This window comes from Somniosus microcephalus, chromosome 16, assembly GCF_052327205.1.
Source record: "Somniosus microcephalus isolate GS21.2 chromosome 16, FLI_Smic_1.0, whole genome shotgun sequence".
Lineage (NCBI taxonomy): Eukaryota > Metazoa > Chordata > Chondrichthyes > Squaliformes > Somniosidae > Somniosus > Somniosus microcephalus.
Genome location: NC_141002.1, coordinates 48,308,761 through 48,329,676, shown reverse-complemented (window position 1 = coordinate 48,329,676; position 20,916 = coordinate 48,308,761). Strand labels below are relative to the sequence as shown.

General features: G+C 45.4%; 2 protein-coding genes across 4 annotated transcripts in view; both read right to left on the bottom strand.

Moving 5' to 3' along the window:
- snrpb2 (small nuclear ribonucleoprotein polypeptide B2) overlaps positions 1-10,447 on the bottom strand; it is a 39,721-nt gene extending 29,274 nt beyond the window's left edge. Inside the window, exons 1-2 of the mRNA XM_086008949.1 lie at positions 10,364-10,447; positions 6,576-6,748 (exon numbers count right to left, since the gene is read on the bottom strand). Coding sequence (XP_085865075.1) covers positions 6,576-6,748; positions 10,364-10,427 — 237 coding nt within the window. The 5' untranslated portion in view covers positions 10,428-10,447. The remainder of the gene's footprint in view (positions 1-6,575; positions 6,749-10,363) is intronic.
- The window catches only part of LOC147106135 (polyglutamylase complex subunit TTLL1), a 101,531-nt gene continuing 90,979 nt past the window's right edge, over positions 10,365-20,916 (bottom strand). For 2 of the 3 annotated variants that reach the window (XM_086008946.1, XM_086008945.1), the window contains exon 10: positions 18,840-19,078. In XM_086008946.1, the coding sequence (XP_085865072.1) occupies positions 18,949-19,078 (130 nt within the window). In that variant the 3' untranslated portion in view covers positions 18,840-18,948. Of the gene's footprint in view, positions 10,455-18,839; positions 19,079-20,916 lie in introns of those variants that run through there. The other variant, XM_086008947.1, reaches the window with a different exon arrangement.

Genomic DNA, 20,916 nt, shown 5'->3' with positions numbered 1-20,916 from the left:
GCAGGCAGCTCCTCCTTAAGAGAAGGAGGAGGCCTGCAGTACCCCAGCCTGCCGCACCGCATCGGGTGCCGCAGCGGCAGCTGGACGCCTGAAACTGACATTCTTCACCCCAAACGAGGCGGCCAAACCCTCCAATAGCGCCCGCCTCCGTGTTGGGGCGGCGCAACTGAATTTCAGGCGGGCGCTACGGGAATCCGGCCGAGCGCTAAATTTCGGGCGCTAAAGACCTGGCGGGGCTATACCTAATTTCTAGGCCCATGATCCAAATCACGACATTCCCAGGCAAACTGATTTATACAATTATTAGAAGGGTACAGCTTTTACTACCCTTAAGGTTTGCTTAGCACTGTTGGGGGGGGGGGGGGGGGGGGGTTTAAACTAACTTGGCAGGGGGATGGGATACAGAGGGGAGCTGAAATAGGGGGTGATGTGCTGCCAATTATAGAGAAAAAAACAAGTCAGCTTGGTAGACAGGGCAAACATATAAGGGCAAGGCTGGATGGCATCTATTTTAATGCAAGGAGTCTTGCAAATAAGGTGGATGAACTGAAGGTGTTGATAAACACATGGGAGTATGATATTGTTGCTATCACGGCGACATGGTTGAGGGAGGGGCAAGACTGGCAGCTCAATATTCCAGGGTACAGAATCTTCAGGCGAGACAGAGGGGGAGGTATAAGAGGGGGTGTCGCAATATTAATTAAGGAGTCAATTACTGCAGTAAGGAGGGATGATATATTAGCAGGGTCCTCTAATGAGGCCATATGGGTGGAGCTTAAAAACAAAAAGGGGGCAAGCACTTTGCTGGGAGTGTACTATAGGCCTCCAAACAGTCAGGGGGAGATAGAGGAACAGATATGTAGGCAAATCTCAGAGAAATGTGCAAATAATAGGGTAATAATAATGGGGGATTTCAACTTCCCCAATATTAACTGGGATAGTCAGAGTGTGAAAGGCTCAGAGGGTGTAGAATTCTTAAAGTGCATCCAGGAGAGCTTTTTGAGCCAGCATGTAGAAAGTCCTACAAGAGAGGGGGCGGTACTGGACCTAATTCTAGGGAATGTGGCTGGCCAAGTGGAAAAAGTGCTAGTAGGGGAGCACTTTGGTGACAGTGACCATAATACGGTGAGGTTTAAGGTGGTCATGGAAAAGGACAGGGATGGGCCGGAAATAAAGGTTCTAAATTGGGGGAAGGCCGATTTTAATAGGATAAGGCAGGATCTGGCCAAAATGGACTGGGATCAGCTACTTGTAGGAAAATCCGCATCGGAGCAATGGGAGGCTTTCAGAAGGGAGATTGAGATCATACAATGGCAACATGTTCCCGTAAAGGTCAAGGGTGGTTCCAAAAACCACAGGGAACCTTGGATGTCAGGGGATATACGAGAATGGATTAGGAAAAAAAGGAGGGCTTTTGGCAGATACAAAAGGCTAAAGACGGAGGAAGCCCTAGAGGAGTACAAAAAGTGCAGGGGGATACTTAAAAAAGAAATTAGGAGATCAAGGAGGGGCCATGAAATAACACTGGCGAGCAAAATAAAGGAAAATCCTAAGATGTTTTATAAGTATATTAAGGGTAAGAGGATAACTAGGGAAAAAATAGGGCCCATTAGGGACAAAAGTGGCAATCTGTGTGTGGAGCCGGAAGATGTAGGAGGGGTTCTAAATGAATTTTTTGCATCTGTTTTCACTATGGAGAAGGACAATGTAGACATAGAAATAGGGCGGGGGGACTGTGATATGCTCGAACATATTAACATCGAGAGGGAGGAGGTATTGCCGGTTTTAGCTGGCCTAAAAATGGATAAATCCCCAGGCCCGGATGAAATGTATCCCAGGCTGCTGTGTGAGGCAAAGGAAGAGATTGCGGGGGCTCTAACACATATATTCAGGACCTCTCTGGCCACAGGGGATGTGCCAGAGGACTGGAGAACCGCTAATGTAGTACCATTATTCAAGAAGGGAAGTAGGGAAAAACCGGGGAACTACAGGCCAGTGAGCCTAACATCAGTGGTAGGAAAATTATTGGAAAAAATTCTGAGGGACAAAAGTTGTCTCCACTTGGAGAGGCAAGGATTAATCAGGGATAGTCAACATGACTTTGTCAAGGGAAGATCATGTCTGACTAATTTGATTGAATTTTTTGAGGGGGTGACTAGGTGTGTGGATGAGGGTAACGCAGTGGATGTGGTATACATGGATTTCAGTAAGGCCTTCGATAAAGTCCCGCACAGGAGACTGGTCAAGAAGGTAAGAGCCCATGGAATCCAGGGTGCCTTGGCACATTGGATACAAAACTGGCTTAGTGGCAGAAGGCAGAGGGTGATGGTTGAAGGTTGTTTTTGTGACTGGAAGCCTGTGGCCAGTGGGGTACCACAGGGATCGGTGCTGGGTCCCTTGCTGTTTGTGGTCTACATTAATGACTTGGATATGAATGTAAAAGGTATGATCAGTAAGTTCGCGGATGATACAAAAATTGGTAGGGTGGTAAATAGCGAGGAGGGTAGCCTCAGTCTGCAGGACGATATAGATGGGTTGGTCAGATGGGCGGAACAGTGGCAAATGGAATTTAACCCGGAAAAGTGCGAGGTGATGCACTTTGGGGGGACTAACAAGGCAAGGGAATACACAATGAATGGTAAGACCCTAGGCAAGACGGAGGGTCAGAGGGATCTGGGTGTGCAAGTACACAGATCCCTGAAGGCGGCGGAACAGGTGGATAAGGTGGTAAAAAAAGGCATATGGGATACTTGCCTTCATTAGCCGAGGCATTGAATATAAGAGCAAGGAGGTTATGATGGAGCTGTATAAAACACTGGTTAGGCCACAGCTGGAATACTGTGTGCAGTTCTGGTCGCCACACTACAGGAAGGATGTGATCGCGTTGGAGAGGGTGCAGAGGAGGTTCACCAGGATGTTACCAGGGCTGGAGCGCTTCAGCTATGAAGAGAGACTGGGCAGATTGGGTTTGTTTTCCTTGGAGCAGAGGAGGCTGAGGGGGGACATGATTGAGGTGTACAAAATTATGAGGGGCATAGATAGGATGGATGCTGAGGAGCTTTTTCCCTTAGTAGAGGGGTCAATAACTAGGGGGCATAGATTCAAGGTAAAGGGCGGGAGGTTTAGAGGGGATTTGAGAAAGAACTTTTTCACCCAGAGGGTGGTTGGAGTCTGGAACTCACTGCCTGAAAGGGTTGTGGAGGCAGAAACCCTCACAACATTTAAGAAGCATTTGGATGAGCACTTGGAATGCCACAGCATACAAGGCTACGGACCAAATGCTGGAATATGGGATTAGATTAGACAGGGCTTGATGGCCGGCGCGGACACGATGGGCCGAAGGGCCTCTATCCGTGCTGTATAACTCTATGACTCCCCGGCCCAGGCTGTATCTCACTCCAAATTTAGCAGCAGCACTACTTTACAATGAACTCACCAATGAAAGCATTAATGTTCTGCAGCAGAAAATTATTTATTTCCTCTGTTTATTACAATCATGTAGAACCTTTAATAATTTTTTCCAGCAATTAAGGCCAGTTATACAAATCAGCTGCTCCAACTGAACTAATGAAATCTTACAAAATTGGATTAAACTAAATTTTTAAAGTTATGTTTTAAAGTTGTTCATTTGCAAAGGCAATTATCTACAGCTGGAAGTACATCACCACTGCACGAAGACTCCAATTCTGTGACATAGCTAGATTACAAAGGGACCCTTAGTTAATGAGAGATTACAAGAAGATTACATTTTTAGAATGTGTATGGTTAATTAAATTTGAAGAAAGGAGGTTATCCAACAAAGATCATTCTTGATAATAAAATAATGGGTTTGGGGCCTTCTGCCTGTCTGATCGCCTGCGAGTGGTCAGGAAGGAATTTTTGACAGAACACCTGAACTTGCTACAGGTCTCTGGTTCTTTGCCTCTCCCACAAGGTGGGGGATAGGGAAGTTGGCATATGGGGATGAAATCAGCCAAGGATGGGTGCAAACACCTATAGGCCTTATAGCATTTTCTTATTCTCAATTCATAAACAAGATAATATGGTCCAACGTTGACAGATTTCTCAAGCAACACAAAATCCTGATCCAAAAGAATGCTAGCTTTAAGCTTTTCAATAGTAATGAACAACAATGTGGCTTACTCTGGTATACATGTTCTTTATTTCTAGGTCTTTATTGCTAAAGCTTCTATAGATATGTGAAGAGAAAAAGATTGGTAAAGTCAAGCGTAGGTCCCTTGCACTCAGAATCAGGGGAATTTATAATGGGGAACAAAGACATGGCAGGCCAACTAAATACATACTTTGGTTCTGTCTTCACAAAGGAGGACACAAATAAACTACATCTTGAGTATTGTGTGCAGTTTTGGTCGCCTTATCTGAGGAAGGATGTTCTTGCCATGGAGGGAGTGCAGCGAAGTTTCACCAGGCTGATACCTGGGATGGCAGGAATGACGTATGAGGAGATTGGGTCGATTGGGCTTATACTCGCTGGAGTTTAGAAGAATGAGAGGGGATCTCATTGAAACTTATAAAATTCTAACAGGACTGGACAGACTAGATGTAGGAAGGATGTTCCCGATGGCCAGGGAGACCAAGGAGTCAAAGGATAAGGGGTAAGCCATTTAGGACACAATGAGGAGGAATTTCTTCACCCAGAGAGTGGTGAACCTGTGGAATTCTCTACCACAGAAGACAGTAGAGGCCAATTCATTAAATATATTCAAGAAGGAGTTAGATATATTTCTTAAGGCTAAAGGGATAGGGAGAGAAGGCAGGGACAGGGTACTGAATTTGGATGATCAGCCATGATCTCATTGAATGGCCTACTCCTGCTCCTATCTTCTATGTTTCCCAGAGATGTCGGGGAACATAGGGTCTAATGAGAGGGAGGAACTGAATGAAATCAGTATTTGTAGGGAAATGGGGTTAGGGAAATTGACGGGATTGAAGACCGATAAATCCCCAGGGCCTGATAATCTACATCCTAAGTAACTTAAGGAAGTGGCCCTAGAAATAGTAGATGCATTGCTGGTCATCTTCCAAAATTCTATAGACTCTGGAACAGTTCCCATGGATTGGAGGGTAGCTAATGTAACCCCACTATTTAAAAAAGGTGGTAGAGAGAAAACAGGGAATTATAGATCGATAAGCCTGACATGGGTAGTGGGGAAAATGCTAGAGTCCATTATAAAAGATGTAATAGCAGAGCACTTGGAAAACAGTGACAGGATCGGACAAAGTCAACATGGATTTACAAAAGGTAAATCGTGCTTGACTAATCTACTGGAATTTTTTGGAGGATGTAACTGGTAGAATAGATAAGGGAGAACCAGAGGATGTAGTGTATTTGGATTTTCAGAAGGCTTTCGATAAGGTCCCGCATAAGAGACTAGCGTGCAAAGTTAAAGCACATGGGATTGGGGGTAAGGTACTGACTTGGATAGAAAACTGGTTGGCAGACAGAAAGCAAAGAGTTGGAATAAACTGGTCTTTTTCGGAGTGGAAGGCAGTGACTAGTGGGGTACCGCAGGGATCGGTGCTAGGACCCCAGTTATTCACAATATATATATTAATGATCTAGACGAGGGAACTAGATGTAATATCTCCAAGTTTGCAGATGACACAAAGCTGGGTGGACGCATGTGCTGTGAGGAGGATGCAGAGAAACTCCAATATGATTTGGACAGGTTGGGCGATTGGGTAGATGCATGGCAGATGCAGTAGAATGTAGATAAATGTGAGGTTATCCACTTTGGTGGCAAAAACAGGAAGGCAGATTATTATCTGAACAGCAATAGATTGGGAAAAGGGGAAGTGCAATGAGACCTGGGTGTCCTTGTGCACCAGTCGCTAAAGGTAAGCATGCAGGTGCAGCAGGCGGTTAAGAAGGCAAATGGTATGTTGGCCTTCATAGCGAGAGGATTCGAGTACAGGAGCAAGGATGTCTTGCTGCAGTTGTACAGGGCCTTGGTGAGACCACATCTTGAATAGTGTGTGCAGTTTTGGTCGCCTTATCTGAGGAAGGATGTTCTTGCCATGGAGGGAGTGCAGCGAAGATTCACCAGACTGATACCTGGGATGGCAGGAATGATGTATGGAGAGAGATTGGGTCGATTAGGCTTATATTCGCTCGAGTTTGGAAGAATGAGAGGGGATCTCATTGTAACTTATAAAATTCTAACAGGACTAAACAGACTAGATGCAGGAAGGATGTTCCCGATGGCGGGGTGAGTCCAGAACTAGGGGTCATAGTCTAAGGATAAGGGGTAAGCCATTTAGGACTGAGATGGAGGAATTTCTTCACCCAGAGAGTGGTGAACCTGTGGAATTCTCTACCACAGAAGGCAGTTGAGGCCAATTCATTAAATATATTCAAGAAGGAGTTGGATATATTTCTTAAGGCTAAAGTGATCAAGGGATATGGGGAGAAAGCAGGGACAGAGTACTGAATTTGGATGATCAGCCATGATCGCATTGAATGGCGGAGCAGGCTCGAGGGGCTGAATGGCCTACTCCTGCTCCTATCTTCTATGTTTCTATGCAGTATCAATTTTCTGTGACGATTTACTTACCATAGGTTTGCTATAAAATGGAAATCCTTGTAACTGCCGTAAAGCACTTGTAGCACACGTTATCTCTTTAAAAATTACAAATGCTTGTCCTCTCATTTTCATAGTCTTCAAAGCTACAATATCAATTATTTGACCAAACTGAGAAAACAGTGCATATAATGCTCTCTTCAACTCTAGAGAAAAACAAAAACACATTGTTAATTTGCTACATTCACCTCTTTTAGTACTTAAGGCAGAAAATTAACATTCCTTATATTGGAATATATAACCATTCCATAACCAAAATTAGACAATGGTTATACAACCAGCTCACTAATTTATAAAAATAGTAGACATCCTACATCCTATCATTTTACTGATATATCCATGTACTGTACCAGCACGCTCCTTTTAGATACATTTTTCATTAATTTTTAAGTTGCTTCATCACCAAAATATTATCTTCCCAAAATTAGTATAGGGTTGTAAGTCATTAGCATAGTTGTTCTTTTTCTACCACTAGATTTTCAGGAAATATACTTCAAACCAATAACATTTTTGTTTTTCTGCATGAAGAGCACCATTGGAAATGAATTGTCTAATTGATGCACATCAACAAATGTCCTATCGGAAAAGTTGAAAAAAGACTCAGACTTATGTTTCAATTACTAGTTACTGTCAAAAACTGTCTACTGGAGTTCTCTCTCTCACGCATGCACACATGAATCACCAAGATTTTAGTAACTTTCCAAGCAGGTTTCATTGGAATGAGCAGCAATAAAACATACTGAAGATAAGAGCACTGTAGACTCAGGAGTAAATCTTTCCTTCTTAACAATATGGATGACAAGGACAAAGACCAGGACCAGAAGAACAAACTTGCATTTATATAGCACCTTTCATGTCCTCAGGACATCCTAAAGTGCTTCACAGCCAATGAATTACTGTTGAAGTTTTATGTAGGCAAATGCGGCAGCCACCTTGCACACAGCAGGATCCCACAAACAGCAAAGAGATAAATGGCCAGTTCATCTCTTTTGCTGGTATTGGTTGAGGGATAAATGTTAGTCAAGATTTTTTTTAATGTACACTTGGAATAAGCAGGCAAGGTCTCAGTTTATCATCTCTTCCAAAAGACAATGCAACACCTCAGTACCAGAACAAATTGGTGGCCTAGATTTTTTTTTATTCATTCATGGGCTGTGGGCATCGCTGGCAAAGCCTGCATTTATTGCACATCCCTAACTGTCCCCGAGAAGGTGGTGGGGAGCTGCCTCCTTAAACCATTGCAGTCCGTGTGGTAAAGGTACTCCCATAGCGCTGTTAGGTTGGAAGTTCCAGGATTTTGACCCCCAGCGACAATCAAGGAATAGCGATATATTTCCAAGTCAGGATGACTGAGCAGAACCTGGAGGTGGCGGTGTTCCCATGCGCTTGCTGCCTTTGTCCTTCTAGGTGGTAGCGGTTGCAGATTTGGGAGGTGCTGTCGAAGAAGCCTTAGAGAGTTGCTGGAGTGCATCTTGTAGATGGTACACGCTGAGCCAAGGTGCGTCGGTGGTGGAGGGAGTGAATGTTTAAGGTGGTGGATGGGGTGCCAATCAAGCGGGCTGCTTTGTCCTGGATGGTGTCAAGCTTCTTGAGTGTTGCTGGAGCAGCACTCATCCAGGTAATTGAAGAGTATTCCATCATACTCCTGACTTGTGCCTTGTAGATGGTGGAAAGGCTTTGGGAATCAGGAGCTATGTTCCTGTAATCTTATTTGGCCCAGCGCGGCCCATTCAAAATACCACGCATACGCATTTTTTTTTTAAAACATTGAAATGCCGACAAGCCAGCTGCGGGGGTTCCCTGGAGCAGGGAATGCTGGTCAGGACGTGCATCACTCGCCGCAGAATACCCAGCCTCTGACCTGCTCTTATCGCCACAGTATTTATGTGGCTGGTCCAGTTAAGTTTCAATTGTGACCCCCCAGGATGTTGATGGTGGGGGATTCAGCAATGATAATTCCACTGAATGTCAAGGGGCAGTGGTTAGACTCTCTCTTGTTGGAGATGGTCATTGCCTGGCACTTGTGTGGCACGAATGTTACTTGCCACTCATCAGCCCAAGCCTGAATGTTGTTCAAGTCTTGCTGCATGCGGGCACAGACTGCTTCATTATCTGAGGAGTTGCGAATGGCACTGAACACGGTGCAATCATCAGTGAACATCCCCACTTCTGACCTTCTGATTATGTGCTCAAGTCCCTGGCGTGTGTCTTTTACCCATGACCTTCTTACTCAAAGAATGCTACACAGAACCTAGCGTACACTCGACAACTTATGTTTATACAGTATCATTAATGCAGAAAAATGTCCCAAAGCACTTCTCAGAGGCATGAGGAGAAATTGATACCGAGTCAAAGAAGGAAAGATTAGGAGGAGTGAGAAAAATCCTGAGCAAAGAGGTGGATTTTTAAGAAGGAGGTGGTAAAGGGTTTAGGGAGAGAATTCTAGTGTGCTGCCTAGGTGGCTGATGGAGCGAGAGCGAGAGTTGTACAAGAGACTGGAGTCAGAGGAATGGAAGGGGGCAAGGTTTATGGCTGGAGGTTATAGAAATATAAAGGGCAAAGTTTTATAATTTTTATTACTACCACACTAGCAAACCAAATCGTACTTAATTGGCAACATGGAATACCCATTTTGGGAATTCTTAAAATTTCCACTGCTACATTACACGGTCTTCACTGGACGTGGTAGCTGGCCCACAGAATGATCTCTGTTACCCTGTAGCCACCATCACCCTCAATCCACTACAAAATAAGCATCAATTATACAAAATGTGGGTTGGTATCAATTTCAGGGTTGAGATGTTATTCACAAACTGCCCACACTTTATTAGGTCAACAAAACTCCAAACTGGTTTACTGCCTTGTAACCCACATGTGTCATATTTACTGTTTTCAAAGTTCAAAACTCACCCTGGAGTATTTACTTTTTCTTTATTTATGTTATCCAGATTTACATCTATGCATTTGGCTGCTCAACCACTTCATCCCCAACCAAACAATTTAAGCTGCAAATGTTTAATGCAGCATCAGTTACTATTCCAAACTCAAGGTTTTTTTTTATAATATAAATTGTTTAATAAAAAAGGTCTCTTCTATCCTTTACGAATACCACTAACCATTTACCAACTGATTGGCGTGTGTTGAGAGACTTTAATCCCCATTTTTCACCTCCATTCCTGTGACCACAACCATGGAATATATAGCACAGAAAACCATGATTTTATCAAAGCGTTATCAGAACTTGAATATTTCTCAGAGATTGAAGAGAAAGTCTGTTCTCATCATTTTGTTCCAGCTTCCATTTTCATTCGACAGAAAATTTTACTTCTAACCAAGGAGTAAGGTAAATGATTTGTTGGGACACAACATCTCATGACAAATCCCATAGTTGACTCTAGCACTATTTTCTTTCACCAACACACTCTGGGATGTGCTGCCTTTTGCAGCACATCCCAGAGTGAAGGAAGTTGTTAGATGGCTACTGTAGCAGCTGATCGTACAGTTGGCACTCACTCAGCTTCACTGTGTAAAATTTGAGATTGAACGGTAGTGATGGCGAGCAAAGATGGGCTCCTGTCCGGGGGGGGGGGGGGGGGGGGAGAGAAACAAATGGACTGTAACAAAGCATCCACGGTAACTGCCCCATGATTTTCAGTCATGTTTGTTGTGCCATATCACTTGCCCTACAAATAATGCACATGCAATAAAGAGATCAACAGATCAGTATGTTGGACTGTGAAGAAAGCTTTAGAACCACTTACCATCCTTTTTAACTTTATCATTGATGTTGTTAATGTAAATTGTCTGATTAGGTCGGATGTCCATTGCTGGTGTCTTCAAGTTAATCCAATGCTTAAGTTTAAAAAGAAAATTTTAAAATTAAAAAGAAACTACAATGTCAACTGATTAATCACAACAGAAAATATCCATTTAGCTGTATCAGCCTCGCCCCTCCTCCTCCAACCCCTCAAGCCAAACTTCCCCAGGCTCAACCTGCCCTAGTCCTGAACCCACATTATTCTCTAGTTTCTTTCCCATCAACAACTCAACTTCCCTTCCTGGTCCCAATGCTAGCTGATATTGAAAGTGGTTCTCTCTCCTCAGGTACCTTCCCCTCCCTTAAAAAACACAAACATCACCCCTCCTCAAAAAAAAATCCACCCTCAAGCTCTCTACTGCCCCATCTCCAACCTACCTTCCTTTCTTCTCCAAAGTCCTTGAACATGCTTTCTCTTCCCAAATGCATGCCCATCTTTCCAGCAACTCCATGTTTAAATCTCCCCAATCAGGTTTCCAGTCCTGCCTTAGCACTGAAGCGACCCTAACCAAAATCACAAATGATACCCTCGCTTACTGTGACCCTGGTGCACTATGTCTCCTTGTCCTCCCTGCAGCCTTTGACAGTCGACCACACCATCTCCTCCAGTGCCACTCCTCCACTATCCATCTTAATGAGATTCCACTCTTGACCAATCTGACATACATGAGCATCTCCACAAATGGTTTCTCACCTTCACATCGTTACCTCTGCAGTCACCCACGTAGCAACCTCAGTGTCTTTCCCCTCTCATTTACATGCTGCCCCCAGGTGACATCACCCTCAGATATGGGGCTAGCTGCCACATGTATGCTGACAACACCCAGCTCTACCTCTCCATTACTTCTTTTGACCCTTCCACTGCATGTCAAGTTGCTTGTTTGAATCAGTCATGGTTGCACCACAATTTCTTCCAGTTAAACTGTAAAGGTTGACACCATCTCCATCACAAATAATGTCTACCTCCACCTATGAGTGTCCCCCTCTGTCCATCTACCACTGAAATCCTTGCCCACCTACCGTTGAAATCCTTGTCCACACCAAACTCAACTATTCCAATATAACAACAGCGAATGCTGGAAAAACTCAGCAGGTCAGGCAACATCCGTGGAGAGAAATTTGAGTTGACGTTTCGGGTTGAAACCCTTCTTCAAAAAACTCTATCATCAACTATTCCAATGCTCTCCTGGTCAACCGCCACACAAACTCGAGCTTATCCAAAACTATGCTCCCTGTATCCTATCGTGTACCAAGTCCTGCTCACCCATCATTCTGCCCTTGTTACTACATTGGTGCCCAGAGCACTAACAACTCCAATTTAAAATTCTCTATTGTGTTTAAATCCCTTCATAGCCTTGCCTTTCTCCATCTCTGACATCCTCTAGCCCAGAACTCCCCTCCACCCGCTTCTGGAGAGGCTCAAACACAGCCAGAGATCTGGAACCCGAGCTTGACCAGCGCCACAGAGACCGCCCTGGCTTCATCCACACCGTCAGGCAGCCCAAGCTGTTGGCCGGTCTGACTGCGCGCTGAAGCCGCGCCTCCTGTGCAGGGAATGCCGTTCTCCGACACTCCCGACTTCCTGGGCCTTGTCCCGAATCCGGCTCACGTGCGCGAGTAAAACAGAACCCGTCCGACTGCCACCGCGGAAAAGGCGCCTCTAAACACGGCGACCGGGGCCGGGCTCGGGCTCCCTACTCCACTCCACTCACCGTCCCGTCACCCCGCTGCTTCTCGCACTTTCCCAGCTCGCTCTCTCCGGCTTGTGCATCCACTAGCCAGCGGCGCGCGCTTATGACATCATCAGCTTGCTCAGCCCCGGCCAGGCCTGCTCACAACACCAAGCCAGCCAATGCACTCAACTTTATTCCGCTAAAAGAGAACAAGCTAAACACTAATGCGTCTCCATGGATGAATAAAGCCATAAGGGAACAATTGAGGGTAAGGAAAGATGCATACATTAAGTGCACAGACAACAGGGGAGTGCATGATAAGGGAGAATACGAAAAGATTAGGAGGGAATTTTAAAAAAAATTAGGGAGGTAAAGAGGAACTATGAAATTAAATTTCATCACCTCCGTTCAGTCCGTAAGGGTGACCCCGAGCTTCCGGTCGCCTGTCATTTTAAATCACCGCCCCATTCCCACTCGGACCTCACCGTCCTTGGCCTCTTGCATTGTTCCACGGAAGCTCAACGTAAACTCGAGGAACAGCACCTCATCTTCCGATTAGGCACTTTACAGCCTTCCGGACTCAATATCGAGTTCAACAATTTCAGATCATAACCTCGGCCCCTATTATATTTTTACTTATATTTTTTATCCACACCTTTGTTTTGGTTTCCCCCCCACCCTTTCCCTTTTTTTCTCTCTCCCACATGGCAGCTGTCTCCCATTCTGCCAGCACATTTCACACCTAATCTAGAGCCGTCTTTTGTCTCCACTAGTCCTATCACCATCTCGTCTTGTTTTGAATACCTCTTAATGTCTCTTCTCTTTTGTTCTCTCCCAGCCTGGCCTCTTAATCTATTTCATTCCCTGTGCCTCTTTAGTCTTGATAAAGGGTTTTGACCCGAAACGTTGACTATGATTTCTCTCCACGGATGTTGCCTGGCCTGCTGAGTTTTTCCAGCATTTTCTGTTGTTATTTTGGATTTCCAGCATCTGCAGTATTTTGCTATCGTATGAAATTAAATTATCAAGGAACATAAAACAAAATAGTAAAATATTTTATAGGCACATCAATAAAAAGTAAGGTTGGGATGGGAATAGGGACATCAATAAAAAGTAAGGTTGGGATGGGAATAGGGAACAGGGATAGTCAGGATAATACCACAGGTAACGAGAGAGAGATGGCAGAAATATTAAAGAATTATTTTGCTTTAGTATTTACCAGGGAGATAGAACAGGTGGACATGACATTGGATAATGAGATTAGTAATGAGATAAGTGCATTTAAAATAAAAAAGGGGCTTCGATAAGGTACCCCATAACAGATTGATGAACAAGGTCAGAGAATGTAGAGTGAGATGACAAGTATCAGAATGGATTGCTGGCTGGCTTCAGGACAGAAAGCAGAGAGTAGGAGTAAAGGGTAGCTATTCACAGTGGCAGAAGGTGGGTAGTGGTGTTCCACAAGGATCAGTGCTGGGACCACTGCTGTTCACAATTTACATTAACGATTTAGACTTTGGAATCAAAAACACAATTTCTAAATTTGCAGATGAGACCAAATTGGGGTGGCATGGAGGGCTCTCTACGCGGGAGTCCTCCCCTTTTCTATTGGGGACTTGGCCTGGAGGGTGTTGCATGGAGCAGTCCCGTGCAATAAGCTTTTCATTGGTTTACAGACTCCCAGGCCTCTTGCCTTTTTTGCGGCCTGGAGGAGTCCGTGTTCCATGTCTATATTGAATGTGAGAGGTTGCAGCCCCTGTTCCATTACTTGAAGGGGCTGCTCCTTGATTTTTGGCTGCACTTCAGTCCCACGCCCCTGATCTTCAGTCACTCGGTGCGGAGGGGAGCAGGCAGGTCGGAGGACCTCCTCATAGGACTGCTCCTGGGCCTGGCCAATGTGGCTATTAACAGGTCCAGGCAGCGGGCGGTCGAGGGGGTCGTTCGGCCCGATTGCCTTCCTCGCTTCTGCGGCTATGTTCGCGCCCAGGTGGCCCTGGAGATGGAGCATGCGGTGTCCGCTGGCACACTTGAGGCCTTCCGAGACCGGTGGGCGCAGCGGGGACTGGAGTGCATCATCACCCCAGCCAATGTAATTTTAATTTAATTTGATAAGTTTTATTTAAAGTTCTATTAATTTACAGTTAATTGGTTCAACAAAAGAGGACCAAATTGGAGTGGATAGTCAATACTGAGGAGGACTTCAACAAATTACAGGAGGACATTAATAAACTTGCAGAATGGGCATATAATTGGCAAATGAAGTTCAACACAGATAAATGTGAGGTATTACATTTTGGTAGGAAGAATAGGGAGGTCACTTATCACTTGGAGGGTGCGAGTCTAGGTGGGGTAGAGGAACAAAGGGATCTAGGAGTACAAATACACAAATAACTAAAAGTTATGCCACAGGTTAGCAAGGCCATAAAAAAAGCAAACCAAGCACTAGGGTTTATTTCGAGAGGGATAGAATTGAAAAGTAGGGAAGTTATGCTAAACCTGTATCGAACCTTGGTTAGACCAAGAGTACTGCGTACAGTTCTGGTCGCCATATTATAAAAAGGATATAGAGGCACTGGAGAGGGTACAGATAAGATTTACAAGGATGATACCAGAAATGCGTGGGTATACATATCAGGAAAGGATGAACAGGCTGGGTCTCTTTTCTCTTGAAAAAGAAGGTTGAGGGGTGACCTACTAGAAGTCTTTAAAATTATGAAAGATTTTGATAGAGTGGATACAGAGAGAATGTTTCCACTTGTGGGGAAGAGCATAGCTAGAGGCCATCAATATAAGATAGTCATCAAGAAATTCAATAGGGAATTCAGAAGAAACTTCTTTACCCAAAGAGTGGTGAGAATGTGGAACTCGCTACCACAGGGAGTGGTTGAAGCGAATAGTATAGATGCATTTAAGGGGAGGCTAGACAAGCATATGAGGGAAAAGGAAACAGAGGGTTATGCTGATAGATTTAGATGAAGAAAGACGGGAGGAGGCTTGTGTGGAGCATAAACGCGGGCATGGACTGGTTGGGCCGAATGGCCTGTTTCTGTGCCTATAATCCTATGTAACTGTTATCCCCACAATCCTAAAGGTAAAACTCCATTGTCAGTCATTTTTACATCCCTCCTAATATCTTCCAAGTGTCACCTGTTTGCAGTGACTCGCTGCCATTTGTGCTAGACCCGTGTTGCCCAATAGGTTGGCCGCTGGTCACACGTGGCTAATTGGGAATCCAGATGTCGATAATTGCTTTTCTGATTAGTAAATAAAAAATGAGTAATAGACACCTTCACTGGGAACGTGGTCTCAGTACTCATATTCGCACGGCGTATGCATACGTGCTTTAATCTTTTGTTGGTAAAATGATAAGCCAAAAAGCAGAGTGTGCGAATGTTATTTGCTCGTGAGTGCTTTCTTACTTCAACAACAACAACTTACATTCATACAGCACCTTTAATGTAGTAAAATATCCCAAGGTGCTTCACAGGAGCGTTATCAAACCAAATTTGACACCGAGCCACATAAGGTGATATTAGGGCAGAAGCTTGGTCAAAGAGGTAGGTTTTAAGGAGCATCTTAAAGGAGGAAAGAGAGGTGGAGACATTTAGGGGGGGAATTCCAGAGCTTAGGGCCTAGGCAGCTGAAGGCACGGTTGCCAGTGGTGGAGCGATTAAAATCGGGCATGTGCAAGAGGCCAGAATTGGAGGAACGCAGATAACTTGGAGGGTTGTGGGGCTGGAGGAGGTTACAGAGTTAGTGAGGGGCGAGGCCATGGAGGGATTTAAAAACAAGGATGAGGATTTTTAAATCGAGGCATTGCTCAACCGGGAGCCAGTGTAGGTCAGCGAGCACAGGGGTGAAAGGTGAACGGGACTTGGTGTGAGTTAGGATACGGGCAGCAGAGCTTTGGCTGAGCTCAAGTTAATGGAGGGTGGAAGTTGGGAGGCTGGCCAGGAGTGCTTTGGAATAGTCAAGTCTATAGGTAACGGGCATGGATGAGGGTTTCAGCAGCTGATGAGCTGAGGCAGGGGCAGAGACGGGTGATGTTACGGAGGTGGAAGTAGGCAGTGATGGCACAGGTATGTGGTCGGAAGCTCATCTCATGGTCAAATACAACACCAAGAACATTAATTTGCCCTTTCTACAGATGGTGCTTTTGGCTAACCGATAAGGGTTGCTCCAGTGTCATCAACTCAAAAAATCTAACTAACGTGCCCCATTTTTAGAGGGGCATAACTAATGAAACCCAAATCATAAAAAGAAAGGCAACAAAAGTTTGCACATTCTCCCCGTGTTTGCGTGGGTTTCCTCCGGGTGCTCCGGTTTCCTCCCACAGTCCAAAGATGTGCGGGTTAGGTTGATTGGCTATGATAAATTGACCCTTAGTGTTAGGGGGATTAAAATATGTGGGGTTACGGAGATAGGGTGGGATATGTGTTGGTGTTGGTGTAGGGGTTACGGGGATTGGGTGGGATATGTGTTGGTGTTGGTGTAGGGGTTACAGGGATCGGGTGGGATATGTGTCGGTGCAGGCTCGATGGGCCGAAATGGCCTCTATCTGCACTGTGGGGTTTCTGTGATTCTGTGATAACAAATTAAATAACAATATTATTTCCCACATTCACTACACACTCCATTTCCTGCGGCCTTTCTACAGGTGCTGACTGAAGTGATATATATTTACAGCATTTTCTGTTTTTCTTTATTCTGTTGGATATAAAATATATCCCCCCCTGAGATATCTGCGCTCCTCCAATTCTGCCCTCTTGAGCATCCCTGATTATAATCCCTCAACCATCGGTGGCCATGCTTTCTGTTGCCTAGGCCCTAAGCTCTGGAATTCCCTGCCTAAACCTTTCCGCGTCTCTACTTCTCTTTCCTCCTTTAAGATGCAACTTAAAACCTACCTTTGACCAAGTTTTTGGTCACCTGTCCTAATTTCTCTATATGTGGCTCAGTGTCAAATTTTTTTGTCTTTAATACTCCTGTGAAGTGCCTTGGGACGTTTTACTACGTTAAGGGCGCTATATAAATACAAGTTGTTGTTGCTGCTGTTGTATATCAGCAGACTTAAGTAATGAGATAAATATATTTTATTTAAAAAATCATTGTTCAGAAGTTAGGGTGAGTTGGATGGTCTGTTCTGCTTTGAACTAGACAGTCTGGTTTATGAGCTGACCAAATTGAAGTTTCTTTAATAAAGAAAACACCCAAAAGACTGGAAACATCAGAACTCGAGCAATAATCCCACCACTATCTATCCCTATATTGCTTTTATATGTTTTTTGACTTGGAAAAGCAGGCAACCTTACTTTTGAGTAAAATGCCAATATTATGGAATTGCTGGGAATGACATTTGTGATCAGTAAGAGTGACATAATTAAATCCATGGAGCTGAGAGTGAGATGCATCAAAATCAAGTCTATTGGAGGTGTCAAGCAATCATTTGGTTTAAAAACCTAACCTATTTTCTCATTCACAAAAATAAACACGGCTCTATAACTTTGAATTGATTTTCAATCTGTGTCATTCCTACTAATTATAAATATAACTCCTTAAATATTGCCAAAGTTGACAGCTAATTGGAGATCCATTATTTCTTCTTCACTTGGTGTAGATCTAAAGAATGAATTAGGAAGCGTATGAATTAAGCCAGTTGGCATTTATTTTGGAAAATAATGGCCCAAATCACATATGTTGATATTCTGATTGTTAAGGAAATTTTGAATATCAGTCATATTTTTTGACTGCTGACAATATAGCTGTGTTAGTTTCCATAACTGGCCGTATTTTACAACAAAGGTCTGACTGTATAATAGCAATTCCTTGTCTGCTATACTATATGGTTCTAACACCTGGCTGATGACAAAGGCTACAGAGAAGAAAGTTAATACTTTTCACATCAACTATCTTTGGAACATATTAAGAGGTTGATTTTGAGCCCCACCCTGGCAGGAACAGTGCAGGTGGGGGCTTAAGATGGATCGGGAGCTTACACTGCATTCCCTCCATGTGCCTGACCCCCCGTAACTTACAACAAAACAGGCATGGGATGTGAGGACGTACTTTACATTCATCGGCACCGCAACACACTTTTAACTGCTAAAATCGGGAAGCATGCACAAGGCCAACCCCGACAGCTACATCATGGCAGGAGTCATATGAGAGGCCAAGTGCTTCCAATACAATTTCAGCTCCTGCCCGCCGGTCCTAATGTCACTCCCATAGGTTCTGGGAGGGAGATTGTGATGGATTATTCAAATAAGGCCCGGGATTTAAAATGGCTTAGCACCGGGCTTCATGCTGAGCTCTCCACAGGGGAAAGTGCACAAAAAAATAATTTGAATGGTCTATACACTGAAAGAAATTACACCCTCATAATGTTTGTCCTATTTTCTCCACAACACCGAGCTAAGCATGAAAACAGTAACAAGAATCAAATTGCAAACAGCAAACTACTTTTCATCATTCATTTTCGACAGTTAAGACAGCTGTGTTCATGAAGTACGTGGACAATGTAACATTTGCATATTGAATTATCATTGGCCCGCAGGCATCTGTAAGGAATACCTATTATATTCACATGTGATCACATGCTGAGTTGTCATTGGCCTGCAGGCATTTGTAAGGACTACTATTGTTTTGAAGACCCAGGCTAGGGGTCCTAATGCCAGGCTTTTTCCCCACTGGTTCTGTTATGAGTAAGATCACAGACCTAATGCTTAATAAAAGAGTTAAACTATAATACTCCGTTGTCCTGCAATTTATTAGTTTTATACAAAGTGTGTAAAACAAGACAGACAGTCTTGTTTTAGTTCAGCTGCTGCCATCAAACAGTTTCTTCATTATTTTGACATCATTTCCAAGTCGTGGCGGTAGGTCGTCCAAAATCTTTTGCTCTGCCACCTTTTGAACCAAAGGACTGACCCAGGCGATTTTTCAGGTCACGGTCAGCTCCTTCAATCACTGCTAACTCTTCATCACAACTGACAAAGAAGCATAAAAAACAAGGAATCTGAAAAGAATGTCTTTACAGTTTAAAATAGCTATTTGTTTAGGGTGACCATACGTCCCCATTTTCTGGGTTCAGTCCCTGGATGAGGAACTGTGTCCCCGGGCGAACAATGAGGGAAGAGTCCCCGGTTCAGGAAACTCGTTCCTGAATTAGCGTGGGTTCAAATCAGGAGCCATGTGACCCCGAGCTGCCCTGCGGTTGGTCAATAAAATGGGCAGGGCTGTATGGTGGGCCAGGTTCCGATTGGTGGGAGGGATGTCAATCTCCTGTTTTCAACCAGCAGAAGGGGTCCTCTTTTTTATTGAACCAAATTAATTGTAAATTAAATAGAACTTTAAATAAAACTTATCAAATCAAATTAAAATTACATTGCCCGGGGTGACGATGCACTCCAGTCCCTGCGGCGCCCACTGGTCTCGGAAGGCCTCAAGTGTGCCGGCGGACACCACGTGCTCCATCTCCAGCGCCACCTGGGTGCGAACATAGCCGCGGAAGAGAGGCAGGCAATCGGGCCGGATGACCCCCTCGATCGCTCGCTGCCTGGACCTATTAATGGCCACTTTGGCCAGGCCCAGGAGCAGTAGCAGAAGGGGTGGGACTCACTGAGGGAATTTAATTTATGCAAAATCGCGCTCTGTGGCCGCAGTACGCATTCTCCGGCCCCTTCCACCCCCCAACACCCAAATCCCCCACCCCACCGAATTCCCAGATAGTCCTGTGAAATTCAGTTGAAGAGAAATCGACCCCAGAGTAATGGGGGCTGCTGGTAACTGGACTAATGAGCAGCGGCTGGAGCCGGGCCGTTTGGATGTCCCGGGAGCTGGAACAGAGCGGGCTCGGTGGCCTCGGATGGTGTGGGTGTGTGTCGGACTGTGAGGAGCTGGTGATTGGGGCCTCGGATGGTGTGGGTGAGTGTCGGACTGTGAGGAGGGAGAGGAGCCGGTGATTGGGGCCTCGGATGGTGTGGGTGAATGTCGGACTGTGAGGAGCCGGTGATTGGGGCCTCGGATGGTGTGGGTGAGTGTCGGACTGTGAGGAGGGGGAGGAGTTGGTGATTGGGACCTTGGATGGTGTGGGTGAGTGTCGGACTGTGAGGAGGGGGAGGAGTTGGTGATTGGGGCCTCGGATGGTGCGGGTGAGTGTCGGACTGTGAGGAGCCGGTGATTGGGGCCTCGGATGGTGTGGGTGAGTGTCGGACTGTGAGGAGGGGGAGGAGCCAGTGATTGGGCCCTCGGATGGTGTGGGTGAGTGTCGGACTGTGAGGAGCCGGTGATTGGGGCCTCGGATGGTGTGGGTGAGTGTCGGACTGTGAGGAGCCGGTGATTGGGGCCTCGGATGGTGTGGGTGAATGTCGGACTGTGAGGAAGGGGAGGAGCCAGTGATTGGGGCCTCGGATGGTGCGGGTGAGTGTCGGACTGTGAGGAGCCAGTGATTGGGGCCTCGGATGGTGTGGGTGAGTGTCGGACTGTGAGGAGGGGGAGGAGCCAGTGATTGGGCCCTCGGATGGTGTGGGTGAGTGTCGGACTGTGAGGAGCCGGTGATTGGGGCCTCGGATGGTGTGGGTGAGTGTCGGACTGTGAGGAGCCGGTGATTGGGGCCTCGGATGGTGTGGGTGAGTGTCGGACTGTGAGGAGCCGGTGATTGGGGCCTTGGATGGTGTGGGTGAGTGTCGGACTGTGAGGAAGGGGAGGAGCCAGTGATTGGGGCCTCGGATGGTGTGGGTGAGTGTCGGACTGTGAGGAGCCAGTGATTGGGACCTCGGATGGTGTGGGTGAGTTAACAACAGAAAACGCTGGAAAAACTCAGCAG